This window comes from Neoarius graeffei, chromosome 19, assembly GCF_027579695.1.
Source record: "Neoarius graeffei isolate fNeoGra1 chromosome 19, fNeoGra1.pri, whole genome shotgun sequence".
Lineage (NCBI taxonomy): Eukaryota > Metazoa > Chordata > Actinopteri > Siluriformes > Ariidae > Neoarius > Neoarius graeffei.
Genome location: NC_083587.1, coordinates 21,944,881 through 21,963,991, shown reverse-complemented (window position 1 = coordinate 21,963,991; position 19,111 = coordinate 21,944,881). Strand labels below are relative to the sequence as shown.

The window sequence follows — 19,111 nt, the reverse complement described above, 5'->3', positions numbered from 1 at the left end:
ACAATCAAGGTTGAAGTTACAGTGCAGCTTAATTATATGATCTGAAATAATTAGGATGAATCATGTTCTGTCAAATGCACTAAAATTCCAAAAGTTTCTTAGCTGTGCGCACAATATGTGAAATATACAGTACTGTGCAAAAGTCTTGGGCACGTGTAAAGAAATGCTGTGGGCCAAAAACGGCTTAAAAATAATGACATGAAATGTTTCAACATTAAAGAAAATACTATAAACAGTAAGCAGTGAGGGGCGGCACGGTGGTGTAGTGGTTAGCGCTGTCGCCTCACAGCAAGAAGGTTCTGGGTTTGAGCCCCGGGGCCGGCGAGGGCCTTTCTGTGCAGAGTTTGCATGTTCTCCCCGTGTCCGCGCGGGTTTCCTCCAGGTGCTCCAGTTTCCCCCACAGTCCAAAGACATGCAGGTTAGGTTAACTGGTGACTCTAAATTGAGCGTAGGTGTGAATGTGAGTGTGAATGGTTGTCTGTGTCTATGTGTCAGCCCTGTGATGACCTGGCGACTTGTCCAGGGTGTACCCCGCCTTTCGCCCGTAGTCAGCTGGGATAGGCTCCAGCTTGCCTGCGACCCTGTAGAACAGGATAAAGCGGCTACAGATAATGAGATGAGATGAGAAAGTCAGTATTTGGTGTGAGACGACCCTTTGCTTTAAAAAAAAAAAAAAAAAGTAGTCTCAGGTGCAGTTTTATGTGGAAATGTGCTGTAGGTTTTACTGAGCATCTTACAGAACCAGCCCCAGTTCTTCTGGACACTTTGACTGTCACACTCGCTTCTTCATTTTGCACCAAAACCCAGCAGCCTTCATTAGGTTTTCTTTTTAATCTGAAAAGTGCTCTCTTGTGTAATATGTGGCTCAGATACAAACTTTTTTTTCTGTAACATTTAATTTTGTGCTGGAAAAAAAAACGAACATTTGGACTCTAAAATGTTTTTGTACCGACTCGATAATGTAGAAGTCATCAAATAGAAATCTATAACAAAGCTTGTATGAAAAAAATAAGGGGTCTAAGACTTTTGCACAGTACTGTATGTATATATGTATGAGTACTGTAAGTGTGTCTAAACTTTTGACTGCTTCTGTAGGTGCACAATCCCTGTCGCTACTTACTGTACCTACCTAATCTGTCAACCCCTTTCTCGCCCATCCATCAACGGAAACAGACCACTAAAGGAACCATTATCAATTATGCATTAATCTTTACCTTCGTCAACTTTGTTGGAGGAGGAGGCCATGTTTTCACCTCCGTTTGTTTGTCTGTTCCCAACATAACTCAAAAAGTCGTGAACGGATTTTGGTGAAATTTTGAGGAAAGGTAGGCTAAGGAACACCCGATTCCATTTTGATGTAAATCTGGATATGTGTTGCTTTTCCAAAAGATATGTTGGTTGAAACACAACATGCCACTGGTTCATGTCTTCACTGATGGTTCAAAGTACTAAACAATGAATTGTTTCAAATGCGGACCTCTTTTACAAACCTCTGCACACACATATAACTTGAGGAAGCAATCTGGTTATTAGTAAGAACCACTACTGAGAGGATCTTTACCAGGCATATTAATTAGCTCTGAATGGATGCTAGACAATATTCCCAGAATCAGGATACAGTATCAGTACCAAAACTGCATTTTTAAAACAAAACATGTTTCATATTTTAGATTCTTCAAAGTATCCGGCGTTTACCTTGATGACGCTTTGTATTGCTATTGGCATTATCTTAACCAGCTTCATGAGGTCGTCACCTGGAATGCTTTTCAATTAACAGCTGTCTCGTCAAAAGTTAATTAGTGGACGAGTTTCTGGCCGTCTTAATGCGTTTAAGACCAAACAGTAAATAGTAAATAATAATCTTACAGTAAATAGCCACAACTGTAGTAATCCATATTATGTCAAGAACCGCTCAACTAAGTAAAGAGAAACGACATCCATCATTACTATATATAGATTTTAATATAATATATTCTATAGACACGAGTGTTTTACTGGGAAATACACCACTTGTATTTTTAATACGAGCTCCATCCGGGACATGGAGAACCAAAACCGTGACACAAATCTCTATATGTCACTTGTGAGGAAATCAATGAATTGTTTTGATAAATTTGGGTACTTATTGTTTGTGAACATGTCGATATAATAAAAATAAAATCACACTTTGGCTTGACGATATGAAGTTTATCTTCTCATGTTGAAAAACTCACATTTTTCATATGAAATACATCACGGATCTGAGCGACATATTTAAATAATATTGGTTGGCTTTTTTTCGTGGTATATCAGATATATTCCATCCAGCTAGCATGATATTCAACAAGTTGAAGACGAGTAGCTGAATGGAATATATCTGATAGACCATGACAAAAAGCCAGCCAGAATTATTATTATTATTATTATTATTATTATTGTTATTATTATTATACATACACACACTCTTCATATCAGCGTACTCAAAGGCCAACACTAGTTTACCCGTGACTTGGTGCTCTTAGCGCAGCAGAGCAGTTACCTTACAGCCAGTGTAGTGTTAGCGAAGGCCAATGCTAGCGCAGTCAAGCCGAATATTATTATTATTATTATTATTATTATTATTATTATTTTGTTACTTTTAAGATCACCATTGACAACTCCACACAACGGAGCGGCAGCCAAAATTCTCTCAAAATCTTCCATTTTAACAAAGCAAGCCTGGCGGCCATGTTTGTTGACAAACTGTCACAGTCACTCGCTAGCACGGAAGTTTTACATCTCTGACGTGTCTCTTTTCCAGTTTTTCGATGTCTGTTGGTTTGTTTTTCTCTCGTAAATATGTGTGAAGAACATATAATGAACTTTTGGTAGCCTTTCGGGTGTTCAGCACGTCTTCGGTTTCAGTTTATTTATTTAGTGCTTAATTATAGCATAGCTAATCCTAGCAGTAGCACTGAATTAACTCCGTCGTCTCTCTTTCCTGGTGGACAAAGAAAAGATTCTGTGCATGCGCAGCAGAAAAAGTTTTGCCATTGGATCTTCGCATGAGGTCTGACGTGTGACATCGTGTTGTCTTGACAACGTGCAATAGTGTAACACTATTGCACACTCATTCTCCATTGGGTAGAGTGGCATGATACATGGAGGATAAGCGATATGATAACAATATTGCATGCTATCAATAAACCCACTAGAAGGGAATAGAATGCATGTTTTTATTCCATGGAAAAAGTGTCCTGTATGTATAATAATTCCCGATATTTCACTCCGATGATGTCACGTCCAGTGTTTTCCCACTGACTAGACATGTGCTGTCAAAATGGCAAATTGTTTCAAAATTAAAAGTCTTTTGATTAACTTACATATTTTTTGTGGATGTGTCCATATAATATAATATGAAATTTTATATCAATCAAATGAAATCCATCATTAATTACAGACATGAAGTGACTTTTAATTAACATTCTGATTGGTACTATATAATATATAGCACGTTGTCAAAATGGCAAACCGGTTCAAAATTAAAAGTCTTTTGATTAACTTGTGTATTGTTTTGTGGATGTGTCCATATAATATAAAGAACATTACACGGTGGCATGAAGATATGAAGTTTATCTTCTCGTGTTGAAAAATACATCACTCGTTCACTTCACTCACTCGTGAATATGTCCACCACTCAAAGATAAATTCATATCTTCGCAAGACCGTGTAATATCCTCGATATATTTAATATTGGCCTCAATCAGGATTCCATAGTTTGTATACTGTTATATCTAAAACATGCGCTTCAACATGACATACTGTGGTCACATAAAACTATCAGACAGTGGCGCTCGACTTAATACTGTTCCTTAGTCTGGCTGATATCACTCAAGAAAATCAAGCAGAATCGTACCAGACATGCCACTTTTTTCTTTTTTTTGCAAACTCCAGGTGAAACAGTCCTTTAGTCCTTATTAATTCCTCACTACACGCTTAAGTCAACTCTTAATAAAAGAAGAAAAGAAACTCATGTGTGCAAAAACTTTTTACTGGCAGCATTCAATACTTTTTATATATATAAAAGCACATGAACTTGATGGAAACCCTTAATAAACAGAGGATTTATATAGCTGAACCTCTGTACACTGAATCAAAAATGTCAATATTGCCTTGAAACAGCCAAAACAATATTCCACAACAAGGGTGCAATAACTTCTATCCATAATCCCTAAGCTGCAAAGTGCAGATACAGTGCTGTAATAAAAAAGAAAAATGTTCTGTCTCTTGAACATTTCTTCATATTTCACACAATGCCACAGTCACTGGACGATATCAGTCTATCCACATAACGTTTACATTTACAACCGATTATTCCCGAGATCACCAGCTCAGTCTTTAAAGCCCCCGGCATCTTTCTCTCGGAGCAGACATCGGTCGGCTTTGATGAATAATCTGATGTAATCGCTGAGAAAATTCTCCACAACGTGCAGAGATTTCCAAAGTGCAAAATTATCTATATATTACAACCTTCTCAACGGGACAAAGACTCAGGACTGTGGTTGTCTTCTAGATTACACAGTTTTTCCTGAAAGTGTTTACTGCACCAGCATTACAGCCACTCTACGCAGTATATTACACAGTCATGTGACCACCTTTCAGTCAAATGACACCATATTGCTTTTTTATACAGCATATTTCCACAGTTATGGTAGCTCATAAAAGTAGTGATTAAATAAAAGAAAGGACTTAAAGCTAGACTGCCTTTCAGATTTTTCAAGTGTAGGTCATAAAAAGAATTTTCCCCAACACCCAGTTATTTTTGTTTAGTGGACCAAAGCTACTGAATTTGAATCACAGACTTCCAATTTTATTAGTTTTTTTTTTTAAATAGAACAATTAATAAATTTAGGGCCACTTGGCCCTAAATTCTCCACTATTTGTTCCTGCTTCACCATGACCCAATTCAAGATACTACATCATGAAGCACGTTGTGGGCTTTCCCCGTTCGCACAAGGCATTGTGGGATACAAATTTGAAACAGCAGAGAAAAATGGAGGATGTGAGTGTGTGAATGAAACGTGAAAGACCGACTACAGTAACGGAAAGCGAGAAGAAAAGACGTTATGTTGCGAAGGAAAGGAAACGCAGGACCAAACTAATAAATATCGGCAGTCAGCGAGCACCTCGGTGTGATCAGCTGTTCGTTTAGCGACAGAATGATGGAACTGTCAGTGCACGCTCAAAGGTAAACCTGTAGATGGCAGTAATGCAACACTGTGGATGCCAGTTGCCATAAAACCCAAAAGAAGAAGAAGAAGGTAAACCTGCGCATGCGCACACGGACTTCCTCTGTCTGCTTGACTCCACAAAGCGAGCGATTTCATGCACATTGTTAGGATTTAAAGCCATGATTTAAGTTAGTTTTATAGCTGCAGAACGTGATTTAGGATTGTTAGATTTAACCAGTCTCTCCAGTGTTGAATTTGAAATGATTGAATGTTAGATTTAATGTTAGATTTAAAGCTGCATTAAGTGATTTAAGTTAGTTTTGTAGTTTTAGAATGCAGAATGTGATTTGGGATTGTTAAGACTTTATGAATTTAATATTTTAGCCTTAGATCCTATTCCTGTATAATTTCCTGTAAAGTTACTGTGTGACCTTCCTCCGGTGGAGAAGACACACACTTCTTTGCTAGACTAGACATAAACATGTCTTTGTTTAAAATTGTCGTAAAAAAACAACATCTCGCGCTTTGACGTGCGTAAATGCTGAGTTGCTGAGTTATTAAAAAACATCCGTTGATATGAAATATATTGCTTATTAAGATGTGTTTTGCTCAGTCCAAGGTTTACTGACCTAGTCACTGTTGTCATAGTCTGACATCCTACGACGCACACACATAACACACACACACACAAATTCACATACACACACACAGACATACACACATAGACAGATATCAAACAGTGATGTCATTTCATCCACACAGATAAGACACATATAAAATCCCTGTATTCTCTCGTTGTATTGGGGGACTTGAGAATAAAGATTGTGGGGTTCCTTTCTTTTTTCTGCGACTCACCACCAGACGTCTGGGTGACACGAGGGGACTGATCTCGAGATGGTGAGGGCCAGAGGTGAAGAAACCTAACACACATTATTTGCTAGAGAATCCCCTCAAATTAAATAACTTCCCAGCCACAGAATGGCCTTATATTTTGTGAGATATTACAGAAAAAAACGTATCAAAATGACCAAATTTCAGAGGGAACTAAATTTCACCGATTTTATGAAATCGAAAGGCTGTCTAGCTTTAAGGCATTCACAACCAGTTTTAGCCTTAATTTTACAACAAAAGTAAAGGAATAAAACACATAAAGATGTGATGCAATTGGAAACTAATCAACCACAGGGTGCTGTGATGTGTCCAATGACACCATTTCCTGAAGTGTTTTAATGTTCCACTTATACCACAGCAGTTAATCAATAAATTCAAATTTTTACTTATAAAAAACAATGTCCTTTTTTGGCTATCTATAGCTACATGTAATATTGTGGAACATCCTGGAAACAAGGTCCTGATATCACTCATTACAGCAGCTGTCTTGAAGTTAAGAAGATATAAAATTATCATGTTACCAAGAAACTCCTGAGTCCTGAAGACTTTCCCATAATGGAAAGCATTACCTCTTATTTCCACTTTACATCAACACCTTTTTAGTGCAGTGTCCGCTGTACAAGTCCCTGTGAATGAATTACTGTAGAAATTATAACATACATAATAAAAGTAGTAATTGGGGTGTAGAAAAGTCTCTGACCTGGGAAAATGATTGATTGAAACAATGAACTCTGTAGCAGTATCTGAGGCATCATTTTAACCTGAAATAGAGCTCCAAAGTGGCTAAAATGGCTGGCTTCTGCACCTCTTTCTCTGGCTTTTTTTTTTTTTGACTCAGCTGGTGAAACAAATCTGCCGCTGTGCCAGTATTTAAATACATATTGTATGACTTAATGTATTTTTATACAGATTTTTTTATTGACATCACTGGCAGTATAACATTATAGCACCGTTTATACCTAAATGGACTTAGTACAGCATCTGGAAGTTTCTACTGATGAAACTAATGAGGAAAACATTTTTTACCACTATATATTGGATAAAAATATTAATTTCAGGTAAAGCTCTAATTTCAAATGTGTATAAAACATTAATCGAAAGTTTACAATCATTGATGTTATGCAGTATGAACGGTCCATGTAAGAAAAGGGTACACACTGATTAAACATTCAGGGCTGAAGGTGATTCATACATTGATTCATTCATCTTCAGTAAACACTTTATCGTGGACATCAGGGTCAAAGTGGATCCAGAACTTATCCCGGGAACACTGATGGGAAAATTCACCAGCCAATCACAGGGCACCATGCACACACATTCACACCAATTCAGCATAGCCAATTCACTTTCTGGCATGCTTTTGTACAATGGGACAAAACCAAAGAACCCAGAGGCAACCCATCCATCCATTATCCATAACCACTTATCCTGTGCAGGGTCACAGGCAAGCTGGAGTCTATCCCAGCTGACTATGGGCGAGAGGCAGGGTACACCCTGGACAAGTCGCCAGGTCATCGCAGGGTTGACACACAGAGACAAACAACCATTCACACTCACATTCACACCTACGGTCAATTTAGAGCCACCAGTTAACCTAACCTGCATGTCTTTGGACAAACCGGAGCACCCGGAGGAAACCCACACAGACACGGGGAGAGCATGCAAACTCCACACAGAAAGGCCCTGTCAGCCGCTGGGCTTGAACCCAGAATCTTCTTGCTGTGAGGCGACAGTGCTAACCACTACACCATCATGCTGCCCAGAGGCAACCCATATATAGGCATATGGAGAACATATAAAATTCCACTCATACAGTAATCTGGTAAGCTCAGGAAGGCGTCTCCCCTGACAGTGCTTTGTAGCATGCCAAGCTTGTCTTATTAACTTCACAAGAGAGAAAATGAGAGTAAGCGATAACAGGAAGTAACTTGCTTCAAGGATCTTCCACAATATTCACCATAACTCATCTCATCATCTCTAGCCGCTTTATCCTGTCCTACAGGGTCGCAGGCAAGCTGGAGCCTATCCCAGCTGACTACAGGCGAAAGGCGGGGTACACCCTGGACAAGTCGCCAGGTCATCACAGGGCTGACACATGGACACAGACAACCATTCACACTCACATTCACACCTACGCTCAATTTAGAGTCACCAGTTAACCTAACCTGCATGTCTTTGGACTGTGGGGGAAACCGGAGCACCCAGAGGAAACCCACGCGGACACGGGGAGAACATGCAAACTCCACACAGAAAGGCCCTCGCCGGCCACGGGGCTCGAACCCGGACCTTCTTGCTGTGAGGCGACAGCGCTAACCACTACACCACCGTGCCACCCTCACCATAACTATAAAATGAATTTTTAAAAAAAGTATGAAGTGTGTGATATAAAACACTTTGTGACATGTTGTTACTGGTAAGCAATCACTTCAACATGATAAGAGTTACTCTGATTCAGCACAAAATGACATTTCCTTATATATTTTACACCTGCTGCTGGATTCGCCTTGGTCAGACTTCCTTTATAGATGCGTTCCAAGGGCAGTTTTTTTTCTTCATTGTCTGTAGAATCTACTCGTCATACATAAGATACAGATGTTGCCATTAGAAGGGCAGATCCAGCTGAAACCACTCGATGGTTCCTTTAAGCCGTCACTGGCGCTGTCCATGGTGCTACATCATCACGACCATCGCTCTGCTTTCAGCCTCACAGCTCTTTCATATTCCATCCATGTGCACAGAGTCTTTGCTCCAACAGAGCTGATACATCAGCACTTTGTCTCGTGTGAATACCGCTGGGACTGTGCCAGATGTGCAGAGCAGACTACAGTCGCACCAAAGCAGCATGGTGAAGTGAAAAATTCAATTCTACTGAGGAGTATTATAATGGTCTGGAGTTATCATACTGCTACAGTAGTCAGGTTCAATAGGAGCCATCACAAGACTATGAAAAAACGCAGACATTAAATCTTATTACAAGATCCAACTGAGCTGCTGAAGAGGGCATTTTAACACTTCACAACCACACTATGGTTTTCAGTCACCTTAAATGTGACATTTTAAACATTTTTCATACGTGGACTATTCATAGGTTGTGCATGTGTTTTTATTTTTCATTATTTTTAAAATTAATTTAAATTAAATTCAACAATTATTGAATACACAGTCCTGTGCAAAAGTCTTAGGCACATGTAAAGAAATGCTGTAGACCAAAAACGGCTTAAAAATAGTGAAATGAAATGTTTCAACATTTTAAAAAATACTATAAACAGTAAGCTGTGAGCGATAATAAATGAAACAAAGTCGATAATTAGTGTGAGATGACCCTTTGCTTAAAAAATAATAGTAGTCTCGGGTCCACTGAGTGCAGTTGTATGTGGAAATGAGCTGTAGGTTTTACTGAGCGTCTTACAGAACCAGCCCCAGTTCTTCTGGACACTCTGACTGTCACACTCGCTTCTTCATTTTGCACCAAAACCCAGCAGCCTTCATTATGTTTTCTTTTTTAATCTGAAAAGTGCTCTCTTATGCAATACGCTGCTCAGATACAAACTTTTTTTTTCTGTAAAATTTAATTTTGTAATGGAAAATGAATGTTTGGGCTCTAAAATGTTTTTGTACTGACTCGATAATGTAGAAGTCATAAAATAGAAATCTATAACAAAGTTTGTATGAAAGAAAAAAAGGGGTCTAAGACTTTTGCACAGTACTGTGTATATACTGTGTGTGTGTGTATATATATGTGTGTGTGTGTGTGTGTGTGTGTGTGTGTGTGTGTGTGTGTGTAATAAATATATATAATTGCTTTGTTTACCTTTATATTTATATTTATTTTTCACCCATGTGTTTTTCCCCCATGATTCACTTCTTTTCACATCATTTTGCAATATTATTTTCTTTTAATCATTATTGTTTCATATATATATATATATATATATATATATATATATATATATATATATATATATATATATATTCCTTTGTACAATTTTCTTATCCTTTTTACATCATTCTATACTTGATTTTATTTACATAACATTTCTATTTATTTTTAACACATAACTGTATTGCAAGTCCAGTGAATTTCCACAAGTTACATTTTCACGAGGTACAAAATTTTTTTTCATGTGATTCTTTTTTTTTTCATCGAAGTTTTTAACACACAGGTCTTTCCTTTACACATTAATGTTTGACTTGGTTTTAGTTTTCACCTGTGACTGCTTTCCCCACATGATTCGTTTATTTTCAGATGTTAATTTTTCCACATGTGATTTTATTTGTCATGTGCGATTTTGATTCATTCGTTACTTTTTTTTTTGTACCTGTTTGTTGTATTCACATGTGTAATTAACAGGGCAAGACATGGTGAAATGCACCTTCACATGTTATTCCACATAATCACGTAGAAACAAACAAAATAAAACTTTAGACCACATTATAACAGTTTGATGTGATCTGGTGTAGAGCTCAGATTCAGGACTTCCTGTCCCATGTGTTAGTTAAAAAAAAAAAAAAGAGGACTACTGAGCCTGTGACCTGCTCACTTCTTAACCAGCATCCTGCACATGTTCATCCAGCTTGAGACTGCATTAATTTTTTTATGTATAATAATAACATGATAATAACATGATAATAACATGATAATAACATAGTATAATAATAATAATAATTATTATTATTATTATTATTATTATTATTATTATTATTATGTAAATAAAGCTTCTCACCTCAAACAGGGGTCCGATTTTGTTCCTCTCCAGGTAAGACTGGATGCGGGACTGTTGCTGAGACGCCATGGAGAACACTCCTTACATCACAGCAGAAAGAGGAGAAAGAGGAGGAGGAGGAGGAGGAGGAGGAGGAGGAGGAGGTGTGCTACCGGACCCGCGCGCGCGCATCATCAGCAGAGAAATTAAATGTGCTTTCGGTTAAAAATAAACAAATAAACGAATAAATAAATAAATAAATAAATAAAAAAAAGCTGTGGCAGAGAATTTGTGCTGAAGCTGCAGGTCCTGTTCTTGTGCAGAAACACGCTGTAAAGTGTGTGTGTGTGTGTGTGTGTGTGTGTGTGTGTGTGTGTGTGTGTGTGTGTGTGTGTGAGACACCGGACAGGACTCCCGGTGAACACCGCTGCTTTCCTCTGTACAGCTCGGGGACACGCAGCGCGCGCGCGACTTTTACCGACTGAACCGCACCTCGGGGCGAAACCGATCCTGATTGGTCCTGATTGGTGAAGCGCGACAGCCAATAATAATGGAAAGGAGGCGGGGCTTATCACCTCCTGAGGTAAACTCGTCAAAGATGGTCGAATTTGTGCTGTAATAACAAGGACGTTTCTCATCATTAGGACTTGAGTTCTCATAACAATGAGATAATTTTCCCTTCATTATAACTTGCTATTTCATAACAATAATGAGATGAGATGAGATCTTATAATAATTACTTGGTATCTCATAATTGGGGTGTCATGGTGGTGCAGTGAGGTGCTCATTGGGGACACGTAAAATTAGCTCATGCTTAAAGTCATTAAAATTCTGTAAAGCTGCTTTGCGACAATGTCTATTGTTAAAACCGCTATAAAAAAATAAACTTGACTTGACTGTCACCTCACAGCAAGAAGGTTCCGGGTTTCTGTGTGGAGTTTGCATGTTCTCCCCGTGGGTTTCCTCTGCGTCCTCTGGTTTCCCCCACAGTCCAAAGACATGCGGACAGCTACTAGGGTTGGACAAGACAGTGCATACTTAGTGCCAGTCCCAAGCCGGGATAGATTAGGAAGGATTGCGGAAGGAAGGGCATCTGGTGTAAAACCTATGACAAATATGCAGATCAGATCTGCTGTGGTGACCATACCTGTCAGCCCTCCCGTTTTTCCCGGGAAATCCCTTATTTTGACTTATTTCCCGCTGTCTTCCCATTTTTTTATTTTCCCGAAAATATCCCGTATTTTCACATTAAATAAAAGTCCCGTATTTTCACAATATAAAAAAGTCGGTAGGTCCAGAATTCATGACGCGCCTCTGCCAGGAGTTTACAGCAGGAAGTCGGGCCATGAATTCACGTCCCCGCCCTCTCAGGCATCAGTAATTACAGAACTACGTCCGGAGGCGAGGCTGAGCAAGTGATTAGGTCCAGTGTTGCCAGATTGGGCGGTTTCCCGCCCAAGTTGGGCGGTTTCAAGTGCATTTTGGCAGGTTTTGAACATATTTTGGGCTGGAAAACGTCAGCAGTATCTGGCAACACTGATTAGGTCTGAGGTGTAGATGGCGATGCTAATAGCTAAGAAAAACATTAGCCTCTCTTTCTTTGATGATTTCAACAAGTGCGTGGCTGGAATGTTCCCAGACTCTTCCATCGCAAAGAAATTTTCCATGGGGAAAACGAAAGCCTCCCAAATAATCAAAGGTAAGCTACACATGTTTACATTAAGTATGTCCTGGCTAAGACCTCATAAATAGCCTAGTGTAAACTAATTGGTGTATTAACTGTTTTATCCACTCATTGTCTATTTTATTTTCTATCTGAAACTTACCCTTTTTAAATCACTCTTGGTTTAATATCTTATATTACTCTCTATTACATCTAGTTTCTCTTTATTACATCTATCTATCTATCTATCTATCTATCTATCTATCTATCTATCTATCTATCTATCTATCTATCTATCTATCTATCTATCTAGTGTTCCGAGGCCATGACTATGGTAAAACCATAATAAATTGCAATGGAATTGAATTTATTGACTGGTTATATAATGACCTTTCTTATTTTAACATAAGATACGTATTTTAGCCCTTAATTTGGGAAATAACTGGTACCACTGAAAGCAAATAAAAATAAATTTATAGTTTATTCACAAATGCACTCTATAAACCATAAGCATATTGAGTTTGGGTCTTGGCTATCACCAACATGCACCAGAGTACAGGAAATCACAAATACTAGATAGAAAATTGCCCCCCATTCAACTACACACTCACTTTTGGTGAAGGGTATGACTTTCCGAAATTTTCCCTTATTTTGAGTTAAAAATCTGGGAAATATCCCTTTTTTTCAAACCTCAAAGTTGACAGGTATGGTGGTGACCCTGAACAGGAGCAGCCAAAAGAAGAAGAAGACCAGGCATCTCATAATTATTATGAGATGCCATAATCTCTCATCTCATCTCATCTCATTATCTCTAGCCGCTTTATCCTGTTCTACAGGGTCGCAGGCAAGCTGGAGCCTATCCCAGCTGACTACGGGCGAAAGGCGGGGTACACCCTGGACAAGTCGCCAGGTCATCACAGGGCTGACACATAGACACAGACAACCATTCACACTCACATTCACACCTACGCTCAATTTAGAGTCACCAGTTAACCTAACCTGCATGTCTTTGGACCGTGGGGGAAACTGGAGCACCTGGAGGAAACCCACGCGGACACGGGGAGAACATGCAAACTCCACACAGAAAGGCCCTCGCCGGCCACGGGGCTCGAACCCGGACCTTCTTGCTGTGAGGCGGCAGCGCTAACCACTACATGTGTATATATATATATATATATATATATATATATATATATATATATATATATATATATATCACCCTCCACAATTATTGGCACCCCAGTTAAGATGTGTTAAAAGCCTTAAAATAAATTCAATTTTTATTGCAGAAGCATAATCTCACACTGAAAATTGTAGAAAAATGTAACCCTTAACTCAAGTGAATTTAAAAAAAAAAATCCCTGACTAAGAAATAATTATTTTTCATAAAATCACCTGTTTCACAATTATTGGCACCCATAACAATTCCTAGAAAATAAATGTAATTGAAGCATTTCTGTCATTTCTACTGTAGTTTATAAAGTTGATCAGAGTATCTAGGAACCTTTAATTAGTAATTCATCACATCCTGTTTCCCTGGGGTATAAATATGATGTGACACAGAGGCCCGTTTCTCTTATCCACTCTTCAACATGGGAAAGACAAGAGAACACACCATTCAAGTAAGGCAGATGTGTCTCAACCTTCATAAGTCAGGCAATGGCTACAAGAAAATAGCCACTTGCCTACACCTGCCCATATCTACAGTCAGAGGAATCAAGAAGTTTAAAACAACTGGAACGGTGGCAAACAAGCCTGGACGAGGATGCAAGTTTATCTTGCCACCACGCACAGTGAGGAGGATGGTAAGAGAAGTAAAAAGTTCTCCAAAGCTCACTCTTAGAGAATTGCATCAAAGAGTAGCATCTTGGGGGTCACAAAGTCTCCATAACAACCATTAGGCGCTATCTACATGCCAACAAGCTGTTTGGGAGGCATGCACGGAGAAAGCCTTTTCTCACTTACAAGCATAAACGTAAATGTCTGGGGTTCACTAAGCGGTACTGGGACTTCAACTGGGACCAAGACAGAGCTTTTGGGCAACAAACACTCTAATACATCACAAAAGATGAGTATGCGGAAAAGCACCTCATGCCCACTGTGAAGTATGGGGGAGGATCGGTGATGCTGTGGGCCTGTTTCTCTTCCAAAGGCCCCGGGAACCTTGTTAGGGTGCATGGCATCATGAACTCTTTGAAATATCAGGACATTTTAAATCAAAATCTGGTGGCCTCTGCTTGAAAGCTGAAGATGGGTCGTCACTGGGTCTTTCAGCAAGATAATGACCCTAAACATGTAGCCAAATCTACACAAAAATGGTTCACCAGACACAAAATCAAGCTCCTCCCATGGCCATCTCAGTCCCCAGACCTCAACCCAATTGAAAACCTGTGGGGTGAGCTGAAGAGGAAAGTGCATAGGAGAGGACCCAGGACTCTGGATGATTTAGAGAGATTGTGCAAAGAGGAATGGTCAAAGATCCCTCCCTCTGTATTCTCCCATCTGGTGAAATGCTATAGGAGAAGATTAAGTGCTGTCTTGTGGGCAAAAGGGAGTTGTACAAAGTATTAACATCAGGGGTGCCAATAACTGTGGCATACATGATTTCATGTAAAAGAATTATTTCTTAATGTGGAATTTATTTTCCCACTGAATAAATGCACTTGAATTAAAGGCTGGATTTTTCTCTTTTTTTTTTTTTGCATTGTTGTCCTATATTATTTAAAAAAAAATGAATTTATTAGAAGCCTAAGAACATATCTTAACAATGGGTGCCAATAAGTGTGGAGGGTGCTGTGTGTGTGTATACAGTACTGTGTAAAATTCTTAGGCATATGTAATGAAATCCTGTAGATCAAAAACAGTTTAAAAGAGCAGTAAGCCATAATAAATGAAACAATCCCTTACAGAAAAAACACATGAATTTCCCACGTATTTCACATGTGATCACATGTTACCACATGGTAACATGTGGAATACATGGTATCAGATTTTGTAGCATGTGTTACCATGTAGCGCACATGTGGAAAACATGTTACCACATGTGTAAAACATTCCCACATGCATGTGATTCAAATAAAATTGGGCCAAAACCACGTTTCCCACGTGCAAATAACATGTTTCCCATGTGCAAAACACATTTTCCATATATTTCACATGTGAGAAATCACATGTGAAGTTCATGTGGTTCCTAGCCTAAGAGAACATATCTTAACGAGGGGTGCCAATAATTGTGGAGGGCGCTGTGTGTGTGTATATATACAGTACTGTGCAAAATTCTTAGGCATATGTAATGAAATCCTGTAGACCAAAAACAGTTTAAAAGACCAGTAAGCCATAATAAATGAAAGTCAGTATTTGGTGTGAGACGACCCTTTGCTTTAAAAAAAAAAAAATAGTAGTCTGAGGTCCAGTGAGTGCAGTTGTATGCGGAAATGAGCTGTAGGTTTTACTGAGCGTCTTACAGAACCAGCCCCAGTTCTTCTGGACACTTTGCCTGTCACACTCGCTTCTTCATTTTGCACCGAAACCCAGCAGCCTTCATTATGTTTTCTTTTTTCATCTGAAAAGTGCTCTCTTGTGTAATATGCGGCTCAGATACAAAATTTTTTTTCCCTCTAACACGTGAAAAGCAAATGTTTGGACCCTAAAATGTTTTTGTACTGACTCGACAATGTAGAAGTCATAAAATAGAAATCTATAAGAAAGTCTGTATGAAAAAAATAAGGGGTCTAAGACTTTTGCTCATGGCTTTTCGGCTACGCGCAGCAAATATTAACTGAAATTGTTAGCTTTGAGCATGTACGAGGGGAGAGTTTATAGAAATACACATGAAAACTGCTGAAACTTCTTCACGAATTCTATTAGCTTCATAGTTAACTTTAATACTCTCAGCCGCCGAAAAACTAAAACAGTGAAACATCAAAGAAAAGTTCTTTAATTACAAACAAGTTTATGTTCGGTTTAGTTACAGTTATACTTTTTTAAAGTTTTAAAGTGTTTCATTTCAGCATTTTCGTTATAGCCGCTGTGTCCGGGGATCAGGTCGTCGAGGCCCCTGCCTTCGACTGCCACCCAATCCACACTGCACCAGTCCCCTACTGCTACCTCTGTGGGTGGTGAACCCACAGGAGGTCGGGCCCACGTCACCTCTTCGGGCTAAGCCCGGCCGGGCCCCATGGGCAAAGGCCCGGCCACCAAGTGCTCGCATACGAACCCCAACCCCAGGCCTGACTCCAGGGTGGGGCCCCGGCTGCGCCATACCGGGCGACGTCATGGTCCTCGATGGTTTCTCCATAAGGGTTTTGGTGAACTATGTCTTTTTTTTGACAGTTTTTTGACATAGTTTTGACATAAGGGTTTTGACGGGACTATGTCTCTCGGCTGGCCTGGGAACGCCTCGGTGTTCTTCCCGAGGAGCTGGCCAAGGTGTCTGGGGAAAGGGAAGTTTGGGCTTCCATGCTTAGACTGCTGCCTCCGCGACCCAGTCCCGGATAAAGCGGAAGAAGACGAGACAAGACGAGATTTTCGTTATATTTTTCTGAACGTGAAATGAAACCGGGTCTTTTTGAGGAAAACAACTAGCTTATAATGCTAATAATCTAATATGCTATTTGTTTTCTACATAGCATTAGACTAGAATAACATCTCAACAAATCACATTAGTGATTTCTTCCAACAATATCTGCTCCACCAACAAACAGTAGCGTGTTTTTCATGCACCGCATCCTTTTCCCTTCCAAGAATCTCCTTTGTCATTGGTTGGACCACTGCTTTGGCTGAGAAGAGCAGAAAAGTATTGTTTTTAAAGTGTATCACCATAGCAAAGGGTAAAAAAAAAATCTTAAATGCTACGACTAAGTTGTAGATGATTAAATTGGGAGGTTTTTGTATAAAAAAAAGGTTTGCTTATTTCATGTGAAGTTCAGTAAGTGGAGTGATGTTTGTGCAGATTGTGTATGGTTATTGTATATCTTATACAGTGCTCAGCGTAAATGAGTCCACCCCATTTGAAAAGTAACATTTTAAACAATATCTCAATGAACACAAACAATTTCCAAAATGTTGACAAGACAAAGTTTAATATAACATCTGTTTAACTTATAATGTGAAAGTAAGCTTAATAGTATAACTTAGATTACACATTTTTCAGTTTTACTCAAATTAGGGTGGTGCAAAAATGAGTACACCCCACAACAAAAAACTACTACATCTAGTACTTTGTATGGCCTCCATGATTTTTAATGACAGCACCAAGTCTTCTAGGCATGGAATGAACAGGTTGGCGACATTTTGCAACATCAATCTTTTTCCATTCTTCAACAACGACCTCTTTTAGTGACTGGATGCTGGATGGAGAGTGATGCTCAACTTGTCTTTTCAGAATTCCACAAAGAAAATAATTTCTTTACACCACAAAGGTGAAGGCTACAAGAAGATCAGCAAAGCTTTACTTATCAGTCAGAATACTGTAGCAAAAGTGGTACAAAAATTTAAGAAAGATGGAACTGCAACCATCTCACAGAGACGTCCAGGTCGTCCACGGAAGTTAACACCTCGACAGGAGCGTCTTCTGATGAGAAGGGTTGAAGAAAATCGGCATGCAAGTTCACTGCAGTTAGGGTATCTAAAGAAGTAGAAAGCCAAACTGGGGTGACTATTTCCTGTGACACAATACGGTGTACACTGCAGAGGAATGGCATGCATGGATGCTGTCCATGAAAGAAGCCTCTCCTAAAGCCCAGGCACAAAAAAGCCCGCCTAGAGTTTCCCAGGGCCCATGCTGACAAAGACAAAGACTACTGGGACTCTATACTCTGAAGTGATGAGACTGATGGCTTTTGGAACTGATGGCTTCAAAACTGTACGGCGTCGCAAAGGTGAGGAATACAAAGAAAAATGCCTGGTGCCTACAGTGAAACATGGTGGTGGCAGTGTCCTTATGTGGGGCTGCATGAGTGCTGCTGGTGTCGGGGAGCTGCATTTCATTGATGGCATCATGAATTCACAGACGTATTGCTCTATACTGAAAGAGAAGATGCTACCATCACTCCGTGCCCTTGGTCGTCGCGCACTTTTCCAACATGACTAAACACACATCTAAGGCCGCTGTTGGATTTCTGAAGAAGAACAGGGTGAAAGTGATTCAGTGGCCAAGTATGTCTCCTGATCTGAACCCAATCGAACACCTATGGGGAATTCTGAAGAGACGAGTTGAGCATCACTCTCCATCCAGCATCCAGTCACTAAAAGAAGTCATTGTTGAAGAATGGAAAAAGATTGATGTTGCAAAATGTCGCCAACTTGTTCATTCCATGCCTAGAAGACTTGGTGTTGTCATTAAAAATCATGGAGGCCATACAAAGCACTAGATGTAGTAGTTTTTGTTGTGGGGTGTACTCATTTTTGCACCACCCTAATTTGAGTAAAACTGAAAAATGTGTAATCTAAGTTATATTATTAACCTTACTTTCACGTTATAAGTTAAACAGACGTTATATTAAACTTTGTCTTGTCAACATTTTGGAAATTGTTTGTGTTCATTGAGATATTGTTTAAAATGTTACTTTTCAGATGGGGTGCACTCATTTACGCTGAGCACTGTACTTGTATAATAAAAATACATTTTTTTGTTAAAGACAACATCTCTTTTAATATTTCTCTAC

General features: G+C 39.3%; 1 protein-coding gene across 1 annotated transcript in view; it reads right to left on the bottom strand.

Annotated features, from left to right (window-relative positions):
- Positions 1–10,873, bottom strand: part of c19h8orf34 (chromosome 19 C8orf34 homolog) — a 233,269-nt gene extending 222,396 nt beyond the window's left edge. The window contains exon 1 of the mRNA XM_060900851.1: positions 10,805–10,873. Coding sequence (XP_060756834.1) covers positions 10,805–10,873 — 69 coding nt within the window. The remainder of the gene's footprint in view (positions 1–10,804) is intronic.
- Positions 10,874–19,111: the final 8,238 nt, after the last annotated feature.